This window comes from Gadus chalcogrammus, chromosome 4, assembly GCF_026213295.1.
Source record: "Gadus chalcogrammus isolate NIFS_2021 chromosome 4, NIFS_Gcha_1.0, whole genome shotgun sequence".
NCBI lineage: Eukaryota > Metazoa > Chordata > Actinopteri > Gadiformes > Gadidae > Gadus > Gadus chalcogrammus.
In genome coordinates this window covers 19,995,112-20,009,196 of record NC_079415.1, presented here as the reverse complement: position 1 = coordinate 20,009,196, position 14,085 = coordinate 19,995,112, and the positions used below count along the sequence as shown (strand labels likewise).

General features: G+C 42.3%; 1 protein-coding gene across 1 annotated transcript in view; it reads left to right on the top strand.

The window, feature by feature from the left end:
• The first annotated feature begins 1,215 nt into the window (after positions 1-1,215).
• Positions 1,216-14,085, top strand: part of atxn10 (ataxin 10) — a 32,789-nt gene continuing 19,919 nt past the window's right edge. The window contains exons 1-7 of the mRNA XM_056587969.1: positions 1,216-1,484; positions 7,813-7,998; positions 8,386-8,471; positions 8,843-8,939; positions 12,010-12,174; positions 12,384-12,464; positions 13,537-13,693. Coding sequence (XP_056443944.1) covers positions 1,354-1,484; positions 7,813-7,998; positions 8,386-8,471; positions 8,843-8,939; positions 12,010-12,174; positions 12,384-12,464; positions 13,537-13,693 — 903 coding nt within the window. The 5' untranslated portion in view covers positions 1,216-1,353. The remainder of the gene's footprint in view (positions 1,485-7,812; positions 7,999-8,385; positions 8,472-8,842; positions 8,940-12,009; positions 12,175-12,383; positions 12,465-13,536; positions 13,694-14,085) is intronic.

Here is a 14,085-nt window from a genome sequence, read left to right as displayed (position 1 = left end):
CTACATATTAATTATTCTTCGCTCAGGAAGATAAGTGAAATATTTGGCAGAGATAATTGTACACCAATGAGGACTTATTTATGAATGAATACGTTGATTTGAGGTAATAAATGACTTAAAATATTAGTGTCCCTTTAAATTGGCCGAAATATCGAGCCTGCATCGATGGTGACTTGTGTGGACTTGGGACCGTTAAATATCCCAGGATTCATTTTGCATTCTTGTTTTAAAATATCAGTGTGTAAGCTATAAAACAGGCTATAGAAACATTTAAAAAGTATAACAAAGATGGAGACCTATTCAACATATTGATACACTATTATTTAAAATCACTTTTTTTTAAAATATTATTTGTTTATATTGTATAAGTCGCTGATGGAGGAAACCCATCGCAACGGAAATCCCGGTCGGATCCATCTGATCGTGTGTGTGTGTTTCTATTCTATTCTCCCTCGTTCGTAATTATATCAATAGCCTACTCTCCAATAATATAATAATAGGCTATATAGGAAATTGAGAAACGGCTATCTCATACAATCTTTTTCAAGCCACAGATTGTTTATATGTACAGCTGCCTTTCTGTGTGAATACGCATAACTTTTCATTTATATTCATTAAAAATATTAATACAGCCTACTATTTTAAAACTAAAGAAGCTGGTGTTTTGTTTTATATAATTTGTTTATATTGTTCAGTAGTTATATGCCTACATGAGGCCGTAGTAGAGTTAACAGAGGAGCTGAGCTGTTGACGTCATCGAGTCCGCTGCTGTTCCAATTGCAGGTGCGTACTCCCGTCCTCGGAAGTGTTTACTTGAAGTCCGGACTTGCCAAGTACGAACTTCCAAGTCCGCGAGTCTGTTGTTCGCGTACTTGGAATTGAGAAACGGCCATGGCGATCTCTCTGCTCCACTTCACCGCTTCTTTCCAAGGGGAGGATAACAGCATCGAAGAGGTGAAAACCATTATAAGTCAGGGCATGTGGAGAGTTTCAGTTATGCCGATGGGGAGATTGTCGATCTTGCCCACGGCAGTCGCAGGGAGCGTGACGGCACATAGAGACATTTAGTCTTTCCCATTGTGTTTCCTCTACAGCCTTCAACAGAACAATAAACGGTCAAACTCTTGACATTAAAAATGATCTTTTAAATCCACAAACAAACATATGTGTAATCCAGGGCACATCAAGTCTGGGACCAGAAAATAATTACTTTCTCTCCATTGAAACACATTCATATATTTCGATCTCATAGTTCCTATGGGCTTCACCGGAAGGGGCGGAACTTCGCCGCTCTAACGTAACGCACCGGAAGCCTGCACGCGCCCCGAAGCCCCGCCCACACCAGCTACCAACATGGCAGCCCCCACAGACAGCGCTATGGACATTTCTTCTTTCTTCTCCGGACTATTAAATGAAAAGTTGTGCCCTAACCATTTAAATGCCTTAAAATCATTTACATCTATGCTGCGGAGACAGGAATACAGGTTTGATTTTGTTTTACTAGGCCTACTAGGATATGTCTTCTTTTAACGGCCTTTATCATTAGTCATTCTGACTTGTGTCTTGTAATGATATTGGCTGTTGCCATTTTTATGTGGCCAGTTAATTTGACTGTTTCATAGATGGTATTGAATTGTATGGTTTTTATTAAAGTAATTCTTAGATGTAGTTATATTAGTAATTTATTTCAAATTTGTTCTTACCTTAAAAATGCACTGCGCCTTTTCAGGTTTTCATGAAGGTTCATTACTAGACGAGAATATCAATTCATGCTAAGATGCACACAATAAAGCAGAATATTATCAAAGAACTATTATACCCCGTCACTGGTACCGTTACCATTCCGTATTATCCCTGGTATTATTTGGGTCTTATGGTGCGTTCAAATCGCTGGAAATTATGGGGAAAACATTTGGTTAGGGTTAGGGTTAACTGGGGCCAGGTTTTGATAACAGAGTTGACCAGTTGGTGACATGGTTTACCAGTGACGCGCATGTACATGGCGGAGCGTGGACGTTTGACTCAATATAAAATAATCAACCATGATATCACATAGGCTACTTTACTATTGATTGACGTTGTAACCCTCTGTTGGCATCGACTTTGCTTAGTTTAAAACGTTGTGCACTGGTAAACCAGCTCTAGATAAGGGCAAGTGTAGCCTTCCATACAGTGGCAATACAATGAGCTTCTCATGAATAAAAGCAAAAGGATAGTAGGTGATTGGCTACAAGGAAATAAAGGAGTTCGAACTTGGAACTGATCCTAAGTTCTGTTAAGTTCTGACTTTTTTTATCGGACAAAAAAGCCCTGCTGTGAAGAACTTTTAGATTCCCAACGCAGTGCACATGAACGGTAGCTGTCGGGAACACTCGTAAACGTGAGCGTCATTACTGGGGAGCCGTCTCGTTATCACCAGAACCGTGAACTCGCCTTTATGGTTTGTTCCCGATGCCTCGGACACTAGCCTTCCGAGTTGCACTTGTGACGTGATTTCCTGTCTCGTAGCGCTTATAGCTTTCCCGTTTGTCTTTGTGATTGTGTGATGTCATTGGCTAGTCGTTGTTTAATGTTAGCTATATAAAGGCTAGATTCCACCGGAGGCGTACGCGCCGCGGGACGGCTGCGCCGCGGTCACGCTGCTGATCGCTTCCACTATAATCAATGAGACCATTTCCACCGGGCGCGCCGCGGAACGTTTCAGCAACCTCCCAGGAGCGCCGTGCCGCGCCGCGGCGCTATCTTTCCGTCCAATTCTATTTTTGCCGCGAGCCGCTGCTAAACCGCGTCAATTTCGACAGAGCAGGTCGAGCCGGGCAGGAAGTGAAAAGTAAAAGCCATAGAGCATCCGGTAAATTTTCAAAATAAAACACAATACTCAGTAACTTCACATCAACATTATTACGTCATGACCGGTGGGTCTGCTCAGAGGGTCGGCAACATTGACGACGAGAGACTCATTGTCGAAGTTCAGCAACATGAAGTCATTTATGTACCAAATCATCCTTTTTATAAGGAAAATGTCAGAAAGGACAAAGCGTGGCATTTAATTGCAATAGTTTTGGGAGTGGAAGGTGAGTACATTAGGTTTAGGATTATCGCGTGATCTCGTGATCTCGCGTGAATACGGCTGGCTCGCAAGGCAGCGCTACGCTGCCGTTACGCCCCGTGCCCACTACATGCGTCCGTTGCGTTATCCCCATTAACTTTAATGGGGACGGACGCGCAATGCATTGTGGATCCGTACGTTCCGTTGGAGCCTTCGGCTCACGCCCCGTGCCCACTACCTCCGTCAGTTGTCCGTTGCCCATTGACTTTGAATGGGGACGGTCGCGCAATGCATTGTGGATCCGTCAGTTGACGTTGGAGCGTTCGCCACCGTCAAGTTGAAAAATGTTCAACTTTTTCGGCAGCGACGGATCCGTCATCCAATCAGATCGCGTATGCAAATTTAAGCACTGTGACGCGACTCGGGCTCTGACGATACTGGAAAGTGGGAAAGCGGGTAATTTTGCCTCGCAACAAGCAGGAAGAAGCGGGAAGAACCCGGCGAAGCCGATTTCATTGGCTGACGGATGCATCTGCAAAGACTACTCCCCCATCCGTCAGCCACGCCTTCTGACGTCCGTTGACTGACGGTGCAGTGGGCACGAGGCGTTAGTCAAGAAGTTGAAAAATGTTCAACTTTTTCGGCAGCGACGGATCCGTCATCCAATCAGATCGCGTCTGCAAATTTAAGCACTGTGACGCGACTCGGGCTCTGACGATACTGGAAAGCGGGAAAGCGGGTCATCTTGCATCGCAACAAGCAGGAAGTAGCGGGAAGAACCCGGCGAAGCGATTTGATTGGCTGACGGATGCCTCTGCAAAGACTACTCCCCCATCAGTCAGCAACGCCTTCCCACATCAGTCGACGGACGCATGTAGTGGGCACGGGGCGTTACGCGCCCGGTAGGAATGGACGCAGGGCAGAGGACGCAGCCGTTCCGCGGCGCGTACGCGTCCGGTGGGATCCCGGTGTACTCTTTGGCAAACCAGCTCGAAAACAAACAACACAACTTTACATTGTATTGCACGCACAGCAAGACCGTGCAATGCATAAATTGGTGACCTTGTGTGTCAGAGCTTTTCAAATCAACATTAAAATGACCAACGTAGCCTACAAAGAAAATAAATCGCTATACTGGCGCAAAATTTTTTGTTGAGAGCGTCATCACTGGACTCGGTATACTCTCAGAATTCCGAGGGGAACCAACCGAAAGGGGGTGTTCCTTCGTGAAATGCCGCATGGAAGCCTTGAGATTTCCCCACTTGCAACTCGGAAGGCTGGTGTCCGAGGCATCTGGAACACGCATGTTCCGTTCATGTTTCTTCGTAATAACGAGATACATCTTCAGTGATTACGCTCGGGCTTAAGGGTTCTTTATGGTTCCGTTGACGCGTTACAAACCCATTACCTCCTTGTGGCCCCTCTTTGCCTCCCCCGTAATGGCCTGATGTGCGCCTCCCAAAAATCGTAACCTTGCGTCGAGGCGACGCAGCCGCAAGAGCTATGATCAGGGCCGGATCTACCATTAGGGCACACGGCACTGTGCCCAGGGGCCCCAACCATTCCCAGCCAGTGGGGGGGCACCACACGAAAGAAACTTTTTTTTTTATTTCTTTTTTTTATGAATGTTTGTACTCTTAAAATAGTTATACATGGTATTATTAAATAAGGTATTCATTTAAAATTCATTATTAAAACGAATGTCATAAGAACAGCAATATGATTCTGAACAATATAGTGGCCTAATGTGACAGTTAACCCCCCTCCCATAACCTGTCAATTGAGCCAGTCCACCTATGGTGAAAAAAAAAAACCGCGGTAGAGATGAAAAATTGATGAAAAATTGACAGTCAATTGAGTGGTTTCGCTTTTTTCCTGATTTTTTTTTTCGGGGAGGGGGGGGGGGGGGGGGCTTCAGACATTTGTGCCCAGGGGCCTATGATTTGTTAATCCGGGCCTGGCTATGATTATGATTGGTCCGCTTACTACATAATTTCTGGCAATACGCTTTGTATGTAAAAAATCAAAGGCAAAACATGTAACTTTTTGCCTTCATAGCGGTAACCTTTTTCTTTTACTCGCTAGTCAAAAAGCAGTCGGAAGTAAACAGTTTCAAGCTTGCAAGCCTTTATTTCCTTGTAAACTATCACCTACTATCCTTTTGCTTTTATATATGAGAAGCACATTGTATATTGCCGCTGTAGGGAACGCTGCACTTGTCCTTATCTTAAGCTGGTTTACCAGTACAACGTTTAAAACTGAGCAAAGTCGCTGCCAACAGATGGGTACAACGTCATCTGGCCCCAGTGTCCGAACGGAAGTAGAATCAGAGCGTCATCTGAACGATCTATTACTCAAATGGAGTGGCGAAGTCACGCCCCTTCCGGTAGGGCTCATGGGACCTATGAGATCGAAAAAATATGAATGGGAGTCAATGGAGAGAAAATAATTATTTTCTGGTCCCAGTCTTTATATGCCCTGGATTACACATATGTTGTTTGTGGATTTAAATGATAATTTTTCATGCAAAGAAAACTAAAAAGTTTCGTGAAGAAGTTTGATAATCTTAGGTTTTATGTGAGGCCGCTTTGTGAACTACAGCTCTTCGCTGCTCTTGACGCATATGATATACGTCACCACACCCGCGCTTGGAACTCGGCACAGAGATGGCGATCTCTCTGCTCCACTTCACCACTTTTTTTTCAAGGCGAGGATAAAAGCATAGAAAGAGGTGAAAACCACTATAAGTCGGGGCATGTGGAGAGTTTTAGTTATGTGCCATCTCTGTGCCGAGTTCCATGTGCGGGTGTGGTGACGTATATCATATGCGTCGAGAGCAGCGAAGAGCTGTAGTTCACAAAGCGGCCTCACATAAAACCTAAAATTATCAAACTTCTTCACGAAATGTTTTAGTTTACTTTGCATGAAAAATTATCATTTAAATCCACAAACAACATGTGTGTAATCCAGGGCATATAAAGACTGGGACCAGAAAATAATAATTTTCTCTCCATTGACACCCATTCATATTTTTCGATCTCATAGGTCCCATGAGCCCTACCGGAAGGGGCGTGACTTCGCCACTCCATTGGGATACATCAAGACGCATCCATAGACATTTCGTAAACATTTCACAGGCCTGGACAATAAAATGGCGTGGCGTGCAATCGAGGTAGCAGCAAAATCTTATTATGCAGTAATTATAGATTTAAAAACTTAGGAAATACATTGTTTATCTGACTCTAGCTGACTGTGTGACAAACCGCAAACACATTGACTGTTGTCAAGATAAATATTAATCGGCGAAATTGAATAATATAAAAAGCAATTTACGTTTTTCACTGCCTAGGAGTTGCCATGTGACAGAGATTATGAGTTATTATCCATTGAAATCAGTAAAATAAATAATTTAAATCATTTTTGCTATAATCTTTAATCATGTTATTTCGTCCATGATTTGTAAATCCATAGTTAGAATTTTCGAAACAGTTGGCTGCCATTATTCTGGCATTATCGTATGTTTCCGGGCTGAAATCAGTAACAATTACACCCTAAAATGATTATTAACAATGATTATTCAGCTACACTACGGAGACACTTCCGTCGTTGGCACGCAATGACATTTTATTGTCCAGGCCTGTGAAATGTCTTCAGGAATATCTCCGAAATGTCTGCGGATGTGTCCGACTTTTGAGAGACCCGTATTATCATACTCTTGGCAAAATCACCACGGTCAACAATTCGGTAATGTTTTAAGGTGATTATTTTTTATTTTTTTATTGCTTCTTGGGGCCCGCTTTTGAAAATATGCTGAAGATCTGCTTATGTATAAACGTCAGTGTTTCCCCTACCATTGTTCAGGCCTGGCGGCCCGCCAGGCCAACGAGCGCCCCCGCCAGGCCAACAACCGGCCAAAAAAATGAAAAAGAGAAAAAAAAAAAAAAAAAATTTTTTTTTTTTTTTTTTTTATTTTTTTTTTTTTATTATTATTATTAGCCATAATATCATAACCATCCAAGCTCACCACCAGCTATCTCAATATGTATTGGTGCTTTATGCTCCTGTACATGAAATTAGTTTACATTAAATCAACTTTGTTTTTATAAAAACACTGTTCAGTGTTTCCCACACATTGACGAGACTATGGCCATGATAAAAAAATTTTTTATCATTGACTTTTTCCTCATTGCCCAGACGAAGTTTGAAGACATACAACCCCCCCCCCCCGTCAACAATCGCTCTCCCCCCCCCCCCCCCCCCCCCCGTCCAACAAATACCAACAAATACTCTAGCATCCCGTGAAATATTTATAACAAATCACACTATCAGCTCTTACCACCGGGCCTAAAAAAAATTCTAGGGGAAACACTGAACGTATTTTACTGGGCGTACTGGTTTGTTTATCTGAGCCTGTCCTGCCACTCCCATAAACAAAAGTAGTAGCGCTGAGGTTGCTCATTTTGTGAAGTACTTGTAATTGACTGTTTCACATACTCTGTAGGGACACAACGTGCATTGATTCCATAAGGTAATGGTGCTATATTGCTATTGTTTAATATTTGCGCACACTGTACAAGAAAGTCATTTTGACAAATTATACACCTTACAGATGTTTCAGCTTGGAGGGGCGGTTACAATTTATTTTTTACCCATACGGTATCCTTTATGGGTCCTTTTCTAAGGCTTATTATAACAAATCAAACTTTTCTTAGTCTCTTTACACATTGTTCCACATCATCTCTGACATTGTGTTCTCTGATTAGGGAGGAGGTGGAGAAGGATGTATTCTGCTCTCTCTGGAGCCTTCTGTCCCGTCTCAGAGAGGAGCTAGAGGCCTCTGGAGAAGGCGAGGAGGAGGGGGATGAACTGAACCTTCAGTTGATGGCTGAGTGCTTCAGGGCTCAGAGGAACGCATGCGTCCAGAGCCCCCGGAACCAGGCACTGCTCAGGTATTACCCACTGAGCAATTATGAGGGACGTTTCAAACAGCAAATTATCTTTAGGCGTTACTCAGTAAAAAACATTAAAATCTGCATTCCTCAAAAGAAAGACGACATTGAAAAAAAAAAGTGTTCCATTAGATGTGATAGGTGTTAGTAATATTTCGAGTGGTGATGTATCCACTAGTTCTATAGAGTGTTTATCCAGATGTACGACCTGGTCGGCAACTGGCAGGCTTGAGTTTTATCTGTCTACATCGTAAAGTTGGGCTGACATTTCCACTTTGGAATCATATCTGGATTGATTTGTAAATGGTTTCAACCTCGACCTGGTGGCAGAAAAGAGGCCTTCAATTAATTGCCGCAGAATTCCACATCATGTCTGTTTTTGTTCAGCGATCTGAGCTTCATCGATGAGTCGCTGAAGGTAATCAGTGTGCTGCAGCGTCTATATCTGCAGTGCGGGGGAGTTGCGCTGGACCGTAAGTCTTTAGTCTGTCCTTTCCTCACTTGCAAGCAAATTTCCGAGGCCAATCCCAAGCTAAATATAAGCTAATAAATATCACTTAGCTAATACTAAGTCAGTGCCAAGCAGATTAATAAGACAATACTACTAACTCATATTTGTATTATTAAGTCTTCTTATATTGGTATTATATATATATATATGATTTTATTCAGGACACATGAAGATCCATAGTACAATGTATAAAAATAGACTCAATACAAAAACAACAATAAAACACAACATATTCTATTGTATCGTATGTTTCTGTGAAAAATGATCTATCATGTATGGTTCAACATGCTGTCATGTATTGTTTAATAACGTCCTGGTGTGTCTGTCTGCCAGCCCTGCGTTGTGGGCTCCAGTTCCTGGGGAACATGGCCGTTGGGAACCAGCTCTGTAAGGACAGCCTCTGGACGCTCAGCCTCCCACACCTGATGCTGTGAGTCTCAGCGTAGAAACACTTTTGCATGTGATGCGTATTTAATTTCTGCTTTCATTCAGGGATGATTTTGTATTTTCCTAGCTAACATATTATACTTAACTAAGGGATTTTGAATATATATATATATATATATATATTAGGGCTGCAACAACGAATCGATAAAAATCGATTACTAAATGCGTTGGCAACGAATTTGTTCGTCGATTTGTTGTGTCGCGCGATTAATAAGTTACTCATAGGCGCAGCACTGTTTACAGCCAGCCGCCGACAGGTTGGTTCATGGTTCATGCACGCCCACAGCGAGCTTTAGTGTGAGCGACCACAGCTTGTATTTTGGTCATATCTTAAAACTGGACTGTAGGCCTACATAAAAGTGTTGTACCTTCACTGTCTTTGGGTTAAAAAAACTCCTTCAACTCAGTATCAGTCTAGTCCAACCGAAAACTCTGTCAGCTGCTGCTGCTGCAGACGTTGTGCAGACGGGCTCGGAGTCGGCACCGCGTGCATCAACAGTCATTCAAAGCAGCGGTAGTAATCACACAACCGGACGGTGTAGAAAGTCCCGTCAGTTAAAAATAGTAATGCAGTTTTTAAATCCATGTTAAAATCGGCAGGATATAGAGCTAGTTAGCTTAAAAAAAACAACTAACCAATGGCCACAAACAGTGTCAAATGTTATTCGTTCAGGTCGGCTCAGTAATATGATTGATGCGTTCAAATGCAGCAGAAAAAAAAATTACAATAATTGAGATTTTGGTGAAAACTTGTTTTCCCAGTAATAAAAAAATAGATAGTAAAGATAGAATTATGACCTGTTTAATGTCCTATCTTGGACTATCATCATCTTATCAGCAATTAAAGCAATATTACAAGTTCTATTTCAAGGAGTATCAATAGGTTTGACCGGTTAACCATGGACATCCCTTAAATACATATTAAAGTATATCATACATTGTATGTTTTTTTTTGTGTTATCCAAGTTATGTTTTTTTAATTTTTTATTATTTAATATTACTTTTAATAGTTTCGGGACGTTGGAGCAATAACCTGGTGTTTTTACACTTCAGTCTGCACTGTGAATTTGAAGTAATGTTCAGTTTTTGAATGAAGATGCGGCAACTCAAAATGTTTCTTTTTTTTTTATCCGATTCATCGATTAATCGAAAAAATAATCGACAGATTAATCTATTATTAAAATAAACGTTAGTTGCAGCCCTAATATATATACGGAGTTAAAAGTTTCATCCTGTAGATGCATCTCTAAAGCAAGTGCAACAGTTTTGATAAAGGTTTGTTCGAAACTTTACAATGTAATGACAAAACACTGTCTGTGTAGACCAGGGATGGGCAACTTTCATGATAAAGAGGGCCACATTTTTCATCATAACCATCGGAGGGCCACATGACTGCACACTTCAACTAAACGTGAGCTGAGAGAAGCTACACAATTTTGATATGATTTCCTGTATTCTGGTGCATTTTGGGGATGTCCACTACCTAAAAAATCATCCAGAATCATAACCTATGTACGGTATGTTAATTGAACCAACACATACATTAATTTCATGTTTTCCATGCTCAAACAGCCATATGAATGGTCAGTATTTTTATCAGTGCAAAGGGCTCACATACATCATCATTCAATGAAGTCAAAAAACTGAAAAACAGTGGCCCAACATTAAGTGCAACAACTCAATGAACTCAAACCCAACAAGCAGTTGTAGTAGTTGTAGTGGCGACTTAAAGGAATATTGTACGGGATCCAGCAATATGCACTTTTTAATATGTTGTTGAAATTGTTTTTTACATCCTGACAGCAATAAATAACTTATGGGCAATGAAAAAGAAGCGAAAAAGAAACGAATTCTGTATCTGCTATAAACCTGTTAAAATGCTTACCAATCGGAGACACTGTACCCGAATCTAAAGAACCAATCACAAGCCTGCGCGTTCTCTCCCATCTGTGTACGAGCCTGAGCCGCCCTGAGCGCGTTCACGGAGGGCAAAGAAAGCGTTGTTGTCATAGTAGTTCATGACAGTGGACTAGTGAGCCTACAACGTTTACACAATGGAAGAGAAACAACTGAAGTTACCACTGCCACCGTTACTTGCCCCGGTTCATCCTTTTAAAAAGGCAAGAAAAAGAAAGACAGAAACTGAAAGGCAGCAACAAAAAAGAAGTTGGAGACTGCTCGAGGAAAACGAGAATAAATATTGGATTAGCTTTTCAGCGATGGCGACAGCTGAGGGAGTTGAATGGCATGAAAAGTGACGCAATGGTTGCCGTTGAAGTAACCCGTAAGCAGCAGCAGCGCTCGTGCACGGCTCTGTGTCGAGGGGTGGGGGCAGGGAGTCCTGAAGGGTGGGGGAGGAGTTAAACGGAACTCCGAAGAGAAGCAAATTTCAAATCATGCTAGCTCTCTCACATCATACAGTATAGCTTTAAGTGAATATCTTTAATGACTGATATCGCTTCTAAGCAAACTAGACGCATGGGTTTGCCTTCAAATTTTATGAATTCTTCTCATCTTTCTTGACCGAGTTTTCTGTAACTCGATCAATTATTATTATTATTATTATTATTATTATTTATTTATTTATTTATTTTATTATGTGCGGGCCTGACTGAGTGAGGATGCGGGCCGCACTGAGTGAGGATGCGGCCCGCGGGCCGCCAGTTGCCCATCCCTGCTGTAGACCCTTCAAAACTATACGTAACCCTAACACTAAACTTTTGTCCACTGACCTTATCTCCAGTCAATGTTATGAGCAGTCTCTCGTGATATCGAAGCATCTGTTCTAGAATAAATTGGTTTTAATTAGTTCAGTTTTGGTCTATTTATTGTAATTGGTTCTAATTTGTTCTATGGATGGTCATAACACTGGCTAGTAAGATGTTCCGAATGATTCTTAGATGTAATTAATGGTTAACTGGTAAAGAGTTGTTCTGGTTATATTTGGTTATACATTGTTTTAATGGGTTCAAGGAGTGTCCAAGTGGTTGTACTTGTTGTACTCTAAGTGGTTCATAATGATACCAAGATGTTCTCCTTTTGTGTGGGAGCAGAGATCTGCTGAGTGGAAAGGATGAGAAGGTGGTGAGCTATGCCTCCATGGTGCTGCACACCTGTCTGGATGAAGAAAAGGTGGAGGAGTTGGCCAAGCCCGACAATATCCCTCTAGCCCTCCGTGTCATGGAGCTCTGCCGAACTCACCCCGACCTCGACTGGACGTACGTGTGTGTGTGTGTGTGTGTGTGTGTGTGTGTGTGTGTGTGTGTGTGTGTGTGTGTGTGTGTGTGTGTGTGTGTGTGTGTGTGTGTGTGTGTGTGTGTGTGTGTGTGTGTGTGTGTGTGTGTGTGTGCGTGCGTGCGTGCGTGCGTGCGTTGTATTAATGATTGACCAGGTTTGCGTCATTGATTGACCAGGAGTGTGTTTGCAGGGTTCTGATCGCCACCCAACACTTCCTCAAGTCCTCAGCTTTGGTGGTCAGCATGTACTCTGGGATTTCTCACCTGGAGAGGTGATTCTACACCTAGTTCACAGTCTGAATTTAACTTGGCTAATTCCTTTTTCTCAAATTACATTACACTGTAAATAAAACATTTACATAAACATTTACATTAAGTCTTTTTAGATTCGTTTTTTTATCCAAGTTATTGACAATTGAGGCTGAGAACAACCAAAGCGTACAATCACAATTGAAGTAACTACAAAATGTAATTTGTGTTAGTTATATGATGATATGAAATGCGATATATTGATATATATTTTTACCCTGGGACACAGGCAACACAAGGTCAAAGGGTCATCTCAATCGGGATAGAAATGTTCAGACTGAAACCACTTCGCTGTCATGGATGATAATAATGGATAATCACAAGTACACAGTACTATATTTTTATCCTTCGTTTTTCATACGAATAATGACATTTTAGTGATCATGAGCATCTGAATTACAATGTGTTGTTTCAATCGATGTATGGAAATATGAAACTACGAAAAGTACCAAAGGAAGATTGTTGTCCCCACTCAGATATATCATAGTTGAATCTATTTTGCTGTTATCTTTGTGCTGCAGCTCATGCGGTCGAGGTAGTCAACTGAAATATATATATATATATATTTTTATGATAGAGTGAGATATACGGGATGGTATGGGAGATAGAGGGGAAGACATGCAGCAAAGGACCACAGTGTTTCCCACAGACCAGGTAGCAATATGTGGGGGGGGGGGGGGGGGGGGCTAGGACGTGGAGTCTTGGCGGGGGGGGAATACGCGTTTGCACATTTACGTAATCGGCAATCACGCACAATAATAAATCGGTTTGGTAAAGGGACTAGATTTCAACAAATTCAGAGTCTCTGTGTCCCCAAGGGAATAAGAGAGCTGCAGCAGTCAAGTATATGAGTTCACGCAAAGCTTGGACAAAGATTGAAGTCGCCTCTGCAGGACATAATTTACCCTTTGCGTCAGTCCTGACCATTGCAATGTGCCCGCCGGACCTCGCCCAATTAGAATTTTCTAATGTGATACGTCTGGCGGGCAAAACACATAATTTGATATAAACTGTATATACATTAATGTAATATAGGATGACCCTGTTGGAGTTGCTGGCGGCCCAGCTGGGGGAAGGGGGTGGTGGGGACAGTGGGATCCCAGGGGGCGTGGCGGCCCACCTGGCCTCTTCTTTCCAGACAGGCTGCAGAGCTGTCCTGGCGCTTGCCTCAGGGTCTGCTGACGGAGACGAGGTATGACCACCACCACACGATGACACTTATTTGGTGCAGAGCTGACTCACATTCACAGTCCACATTAGACCATAAGGTACCCCCTTCCCCCTCGTGTGTGTATGTTTCTGTTATATGTGCTGAAAAAGTGATAGCCTACTTTTAGTTATCTGACAGGGAAACTGACGTCCCCAAAACATGGATGTATTAAAGTATGTGCAACCAATCCCCATCACCGCAAACTGCCGTACTTCGCTACAAACTTTCTAACTTTTGGTGGAAACGCAGCTACAGGCAGCTAAGTCCAATAGGGACATCAAAGTCTGTTGTAGATCCCTGTGTATCCTGTAGGCACATCATAGTGAGGCGAAGATCCCTGTGTGTCCTGTAGGGATATCGGAGGGAGGTATAGA